General features: G+C 47.5%; 1 protein-coding gene across 1 annotated transcript; it reads left to right on the top strand.

The window, feature by feature from the left end:
* The first annotated feature begins 5,519 nt into the window (after positions 1–5,519).
* On the top strand, positions 5,520–7,575 carry LOC146172570 (uncharacterized). The gene is made up of 6 exons (XM_084585807.1): positions 5,520–5,578; positions 5,643–5,754; positions 5,929–6,013; positions 6,291–6,392; positions 6,761–7,101; positions 7,330–7,575. The coding sequence occupies exons 1-6, from the start codon at positions 5,520–5,522 to the stop codon at positions 7,573–7,575; spliced, it is 945 nt and encodes a 314-aa protein (XP_084441933.1).
* The last annotated feature ends 744 nt before the right edge of the window (positions 7,576–8,319 follow it).

Here is an 8,319-nt window from a genome sequence, read left to right on the forward strand (position 1 = left end):
AGATAACCGGTTTGCTTTCTTGCATTTCTTTTGCTTTGGAACTACCTTAGTAGCAACTTGTATTTTATCACTAACATCGGTCCACATCTCTTTAGGCTCTGTCTTGTAGATCTAATTCTTGAAATCGATTCCTAACTTCCACAGCATATTCTGATGGAATTTGATCCAGATCATACCTGAAAGGCCTTCTAGTTCTCTGCGTTTTCCTCAATCGAAGCTTAAATTTGGCAACAAGAAGCTGATGATCGGTGCCACAATCAGCCCCAGGCCTTGCTTTTATTGCTTGTATAGTGCTTCTCCATCTCTGCCGGCAAAGAATATAATCAATCTGATTCCTGTACAGACCGTCTGGTGAAATCCATGTGTACAGGCGCCTCTTGTGTTATTGAAAATGAGTATTCGCTATGGTCAGGCAGTTTTCTTGACAAAACTCTATTAGCCTCTGCCCAGCTTCATTTATCTCACCAAGACCGAACTTGCCTGTAATTCCTGATATTTCTTCACTCCTCACCTTGGCATTCCAGTCTCCTATGAGAAAAAGGACGTCTGATAATGGTGTGCGGTCGGAAAGGCTTTGCAGGTCAGCATAAAATCTCTCAACGTCAGCTTCTTCAGCAGTAGTGGGTGGTGCATAGACCTGGATCACTGTTATGTTGCAAGGGTGACCTTGGATCCAAAGTGAAATCATTTGGTCGTTTTTGGGGTTTTACCCTAGCACTGCTTTGCCCATTCTTCTGTTTACTATGACAGTGACCCCATTCCTTCTCCTGGATTCGTGCGCACAATAAAAGACATAATGGTCGCCGGAATTAATTCTCCCATTCCGGTCCACTTGAGCTCGCTGATACCCAAAATATCAATGTTCAATCTGTCCATTTCTCGCTTCCCGACACATTCACAACTGGGTGTCCTTTTGGCTTTAGCCCAGCCGGTTCATTCGTCCCGGAGCTACTAGGAATCGCCCTTTGTTCATCCCCAGTAACATGTGCGATGCCTTCGAACCTGGGGGACTCATCTTCCGGCGCCTTATCATTAATGCTATTGTGACTGGTCATAGGGTTTTCTTGGCAGGAAATACTGGAGTGGGTTGCCATTACCTTCTCCACTGAATCACATTTCGTCAGAACTCTGCCGTGACCTGTCTATCTTGGGTGGCCCTACACAGCAGAGCTCACGAATTCTAGTTTTGCAAGCCCCTCCGCCATGACAAGGCAGTGATCCATGAAGGGGACTGATGTTGTAAATCGATGCAAAGTAAATGAGAGCTCCTGTCTTCACTTACCAAACCAAAAAGTTATTCTCAGGGGATCCATGTTAGCTTTAGAATACAAGCAAGACGCAAAACATGCAGCCTGGTTATTAATGTGCCTTTTCGAGTATGTACTGGGAGCTACAACCCAAGGCAATGCACGAGAAGGTCCTCAAATAGCAAGTCAAGTAAAATAAGCTGATTATGGACTTAAACATATTTTGCGAATAAATCGATTTAATGAGCATAGTACGATGCAAACATCTGCACTTGTAAATGTTGAGAAGAGATATGTTGCCTCACAAACATGAAATAAGTAAACAATGTCAATGGAAAGACACACATGATGTCCACCTTGACTGGCAAAAATAAGCACTATCCTCGAGATCGTACGAGATGTGTTCAATGAAATACCGCACATGCTCACCACTTCCATATCACTTTTGTCGTCTGCTAGCTGCCCAAGCGCCGCCCGCACTAAATCATCCTTGTGAGCGTCTGGCATTTTTGTACAACAGGCATTGATTTTAGGTGTTCGTTTGTGTGTCATCATGACGCCGCATGAGGTAGCCAAATTTCCAGGAGCTCCTTACGATTGAAGGGTGAGATGGCAATCGAGCCCTACCGTGTCGCACTTTTGTACAATGTTGCTAAAGCAGGTATATATATCTGTCAGGTTGTCTTTCAGATAATGTGGTAGCTTATCACTGTATACTAATGAATGTTTCATATAAATGGATCAGTGACGAAGCAAATAGTATGCAGGTACGAAAATGAGGCTCACCTTATAAAAATGTAGTTTGGAGACAGTCACACTACCATATTATACCCTTAAAGGCAGACTTTAGGTATCCCTACAGGTTTTAAAAATAATTTTTTCTGAGGTCTGGGGCCGTATTACGCACCACTCTCAAAATCGCGCTCAAGTTTGAGAGCGTGACGTCAAAATGACGAGGCTCAGACATGTGAGGTGCGACGACATCACGGCTTTAGCCAATTACAAGCAGGCTAGGGTGCTTAAAGGGAAGCTGCAGCGGTTTTAGAATTTGATGCGCTTCAGAGGGTCGAATCTGCAGGGTTTGTGTGTTAAGTATACGAAATATTTTGGCTTTAGCTTTTGAAATAGTGACGTAATCATCGATTAAAGTTGCTACCCCGTTCAGGCTTCTCTGCAGTGCACAGCGCTGGAGGGAGGATGTCAGTAGCAGACGACAGGAGTACGACAGGCGGTAGTGACGTCAAGGACGGCGTCTACCTCTCTTCCGCTTCTATTGCCCGAGCAGGCCGTGCATCACCTGTCGCTTGCAGGCTACGCAGTGCAACCTTTTTCTTGTCTCGCGCTTGTTTTCTTCTTGCGAACGTTACCACAAGCTTTTTCAGTGCATCTTGCACCGTTCTTCACGAAAAGAACGACCATGCCGTGGTTCTGCGCAGCCTATGGCTGCACGAACACTGGCGGCCGAGAGGATGTCGCATTTCATAAATTCCCAAAGGAGCGCAAGCTATCGGCGCTTTGGGTTGCCGCGGTCCAGAGGAAGGATTTCAAGCCAACAAAATCATCTGTGATCTCCTCAGATCATTTTCGCGACAGTGACTATCACCAAAGCTTGTCGTTGATGCGAACTTTTGGGATACCGATCAAATCTGCGCGATTGAAAACCGGTGCTGTACCTTCTGTCTTCGCACACAAGAGCACCTCTCCGCCGCCAAGAGCTGCTTTCGCAAAAAGAAGAAAACTCGAGGTAAGAGGTTCAATACATCATATTGCTCTTCTGTTCTGTTTACGTTTTTGTTCTGTGGGGCAGATGGGTGGCCGGGCAGATGAAGGCACAGGTGAAAGTAAAACTATTCAGCATTGGCGCCCGCTGACGCGGCTGGAAAACTGTGAGAGAGTAGGACTTTTTTTTTTTTCATGATAGGCTATCGGTGCGATGCGGAAAGAGTCATCACACTGCTGAATCGACAAATGGAAAGGCAGCCCTTATTTGCTCATGAAAAGTTTTGTTCAGGAAAACGAGCAGTTTTGGACCTCTATACGTTTTGCACTTGGCGATCCGATTCTGCTTGCACATGCCAAGTATGAACTTTTTAAAATGGAAGTCAGAAACCTATCTCATAAAGGAGAACGCACATCCTAAACTCGCCTCTGCTTTGTTAAATTACGTTTCTTATGTCATGTTTATATCTTATGGCCATTTTCTTATTTTCAGGTTCTTGGAGAGCTCCTGAGAAAGTCAACTATCCCAATTAAGAAAAGAAATCTGGGCAGCATGATGTCTGTGGTCGAAGTCGCGATGTTAAGCGCAGCTAAATGAATTGTGCTAAACTCGCGGCATGGCAGCGCGTGACTGCCGATAGCTGTCCTAGCGTTTCGATATTTTTACCGGTGTTCTAAATGGGATTACGCGCGCGCGGCAAGGTAGCGGCCTGGCTTCTCGTGCTAAATCCTGCCAGATTAAAATGTATACGTACTCGAGGTTGCGGGAGCTGAGAGCATGACTTTTGCTGCTCTTGCTAACATATAAATGACTAAATTCACGCAACAAAACTGGGGCGATGGCTCGTCTGGATGAGTTCATTTGTTTACAATCGTCACATCAAGCGCATTGACGTGACACTGCTTCGTTCGAATCTGGCAGGAGATTTAGGGCACGAGTAACGCAGATATGTTCAAATTGAGAGCGGATCACAGGCGCATACAGCAGTGCAGCGCAGTGGTACGTACCAGTGTGAATTTCCCATGCGGGAAAAGGTTAGCGCTGTCTCCTCTCTCGTCATGTCGCCGCTGCCGCCAGTGTCACCTTGTTCCGAAGTCACCGCTGGTTCGAACAAGTACGGCTCAATATCATATTCCCCTGAGCAGCGTGATCGTTGCATGTTCAACAGCATACATCCACAGAAAAGCACGTGCGTGCATGTACAATCGCTTGGACCGCCGCTACCACTGAATGGCACGCCGTCATTGACGTCACGGCGCACTTGACCAATCACAGGCAAGAGCGCCACTTTCAAAACGCCCCACGGCGTTGGTGCACGTTTTTCTGATTAAAAAGTAGTTTGCGGTCACTTATGACTAAATTTAACGTCGTATTCGTGTTCAGGGGGTCGTAAACTGTATATCTGTATTCCGAACTCTTTCTTTTTAAAAAGTGATGCAGCTGCCCTTTAATAGCAAAGCCTCGCCCCGGAAACCTTTATTTGCACGATAAAGGGGCCGTGTGCAAACATTTTTCGTGAAAACGCAGCGCATAAAAGTATAAATGTTCTATTTACCTAAGAAACATTGTTCGAAGCTATAATACGGCAACTAAAAATAGAAGCATTTTCAATATTGCAATTAAATGTGCTCCTAGGTAACGATTTTCGCCACAAGGATACGCTGATGACAGCGAAGCGTGAACATGGCGGCCTGTTAAGAAAACAGCTGTTCTGCGACTAATGCCCGTTTTTGTGCATGTCCTCGAAAATCGAGGTGCTGTGCTAACGTTTTAAGTCTGCAGAACAATGTGGTAGAGGCTGGAGGTCTGCAGTGATATACTCGCAAGGAGCACTAGGCACGAAAATCTACGAAGACAACTTGTTCAGTAAGTCAGCGTTGTCAGTCGGTACTTGCTGTCGATTGTAAAAGTGCTTTAAGGGTGGCCTGTGACAGGTCATAGCTTCCTTTGAAGACAGGTATGTGAAGTGTGGTTGTGCAGTGTTTTCTGTACAAAATACGGGACGATGATGAAGTACTAAGTGTCGGGAGTTAGGAAAAGAAAGTTGTGCGGCCGCATAATGACGTGTTTACGTGCGTCTGTGGAAGTGAATAAGTCCCGAATACGACCCAGGGCTACGAACAAGGACGAGCAGAAAGATTAGGCGAGCAGCTGCATTAGTATTGGTCGCTGTTGCTCCTTCCTAACTGCAGTGAGTTCACGTGTATATCTGCATGGCAACCCAGCCTACAGGAAAGCCAAGTTGTAGATTCCCTGCAATTCCCTGTGTACACATGAATTTCCCTACCAAACTGCCTCCACGCAACGGTCGTGCTAAGCCGTTAATAATTCGAAATGGCGAACGGCAAGAAGAGTGCAAAAGGGCTTCACATGTCTACTGGTCAGATGCAGATGATGCTAGATTTTTTAGAACAGCATCCACCCCTGGCACGCTCCGCTACTCTATCTCCCGAGTACACGGCAGGTCACAGGCGCCAGCTCTGGAAAGAGCTGGCGTCTGTATTGAATGCCATGGGCCCGGCTCGAAAGACGGCTTCCCTCTGGCGCCACACATGGCACGTGTTGTGCAGCCGCGCCAAGGGGAAGCTGCCAAACTTCGGGCGGAGCAAGGGTGAGCGTGTTAACTTCGGCCCGTCACACGCCCCTTGAACTTGCCTATCCGTATTCTGTCGCAGGGGCACGGGAGGCGGCAAGCTTTCCGGGGTGGGTGGCCGCATCTGCAGCCTAATGGGAAGGGCGAGCGGGGCAAGTGTGGTCCCGCCCCTCTTCCGTCCCCAGCTGCAGCAGGTGTGTGCATTGTCGTTACTAAGGTGCGGTGACGTTACAATTGTAAAGTTTGCTTCTTACTGATAATGAAGGTTTTTGGACTGAAACTCGGGGCCATGTATTGTTAGCGACGTACCCGTAGGATGATTTTCGAGACGTTCATATATGAATGTGCTGCGCTCTGTCCTCTCGCAGAGACAGGCGACCCCTGCGGCGCGGGTGTCCGTGGGTAGCGCGCCTGGTACCAGTGGTATGCAGGCGGAGGCGCCCTCCTCTGATGGTAGGTGGACCATTTAAACTTTTGTTGCGCAAGCCTTGCAACTTATTTATATTGTTGTCCTCAGTGTGTGTGTGTTTTTTTTTTTTTTAGTTTGCACAAGTGTAGGAATGCATAAGGTGGAGTTTGCAAATGCAGCCTCACTTTCAGTACTTTCTTCTCAGTACAGTTCTTCATAGTGCTTCTGTACCGAATAACAATGGACTTAACATTGACACAGTGCATGCTCTGCTGGAACTCTTCACTGACCAGTTATGCCTTGCGGAATCATTTCACGCAGACAGCAGCGGCGAGGAATACCCGCCCGAGGTGGGGATGGAGGTGGTGGTGGAGGAGGAGGAGGAGCTGCTGCAGCTGCAGTCGGAAACTGGCGGCACAACCTGTGAGTTGGCCTGGCAATATTCAGACTGCACAGAGTCATTTTTGCAAGCCGCTTTAAAGTAACAGTGTTCACAGAAGCGGCCATGCAGTCACAAGTTTTTTTGCAGTGCCTACAAAACTCTCATTTATGTCTGCCATTGTACAAGTATTTTGTCCTAGCAGTGGGAAGTTTGCCGTATTGGTATGGTCTGTCAAATGTGCATAACGACTACGATGAAATAGTGCTGCTATTATTTCACTGACTGGGACTGCATTTCAGTTTTACTGTTCCCTTGTGCTCGTGTCAGTAGTTGTAGACAAAGCAGCAAACAGTTTCCTTATTCAACAGCATCCTGCATTGTATGATAAGCGCTGTTTCCTCTCTAATAGCCCCTCTGAGCCAGCCAGGCTCAGGACCTGCACTTAGTGCTGTGAGCCCGCCACCACCGCGAAGCCCGCCACCACCGCGAAGCCCGCCTGGACCACCGGGGCAGCCTGGACCACTGGGGCCGCCTGGACCATCGGGGCCGCCTGGACCACCGGGGCTGCCTGGACCACCGAGCCCGCCTGGACCCCGTAGCCCACCACCACCACCCAGGCGCAGGCGACGGGTTGGAGAGGAGGAGGTTCAGGAGCTGCTGCAGGAGACGCGGCGTCGCAACAATCAAGACGCCGCGTTCTACGCCCAGATCCTCAGTGCGCTAAACAGCTCCACTGAGGAGAGCAGGCTGGTATGTGTACACAGCGCCCATCACATTGGCACAGCTGAAGCTGCACAATGCAACATCATGTAGCTGTTTTAATTGTTCAACGTGTTTCCATCAACTTATTACCATTTGTTATGAGACATGCTACACATTATATCTCAGTACTTCACGCCTAACGTGGAGGTAAAATTATACCTCTATATTCATTTGCAGGTATGTTTTTATTTTAAATTTAACTTCTTTTATTTACAGGAGCGTGCCGCAGCAGCTCTCTCGCGGGACCGCCTCGTCACCGCTGTGGAAGGCGTCTCAGCTGCAATGAGGGAGGTGACGGCTGCAACGCGACAGGCGACGGCTGCAACGTGGGAGGTGGCGGCTGCTACCGAGCGTTTATGGGATGATTATTTCCGCTTCCATGAGTTGCTCCTGCAGCTCATGGGGGTGGTATTAATCACCCTTCGTAGCCAAGTAGAGCCACCGCCCCCCGCAGCATCGTAAGTTTTTTTGTTGTTGTTGAAACACGTTTTTTTTTTTACAGAGCTGCAAGGTGCAGAGGCTTTTTTTTTTGTTAATTTATTTGCATACAATTGTTGCCTTTTTTTATGTCGCCGTCTGCAAGATGCAGTCGGTTTTGTATTCAGTGTACATAATTTTTTTTCCGTCCTCTGCAAGACGCAGAGGGCTAGTTATTGTATAGAGTTACTTCTTATCACATTTTTTTATGACAGCCTCTGCAAGATGCAAAGGTTTATTTATGTATTTTTTTTTTGCAATTTGCATATTGTTTTCTTTTTGTTTGGTTTATGGAGTTTAACGTCCCAAAGCGACTCGGGATACGAGAGGCTCTGTAGTGGAGGGCTCCGGAAATTTTGACCACCCGGCATTCTTTAATGTGCCCTGACAATGCACAGTACACAACCTTTTTCCTCTTGCCTCCGTCGAAACACCTCTGCAGCCGGCATCATACCTGCATCTTTCCGGTCAGCAGTCCAGTACTGTAACTACTGAGCCACCACGATGGCCGCACATTCATTTATTTTCTTCCTTCCCTGCAGGATTGCAAAATACAGAGGTTAATGTCCACAAGAGGAACATGCGCTATAAGGGATGCAGTGGTAGATGGCTCTGGATTAATTTCCTCCACTGGGATTTTTAACATGTGCCAACAGTGTGCACTACACGAGTGCCTTGTTTCAACTCCATTGAAATGTGAAATGTGTAGTTTGCGGTCACTTATGACTA

Source organism: Amblyomma maculatum, unplaced genomic scaffold (assembly GCF_055883805.1).
Source record: "Amblyomma maculatum isolate TAMU_Amacu unplaced genomic scaffold, ASM5588380v1 scaffold_13, whole genome shotgun sequence".
Classification (NCBI taxonomy): Eukaryota; Metazoa; Arthropoda; class Arachnida; order Ixodida; family Ixodidae; genus Amblyomma; species Amblyomma maculatum.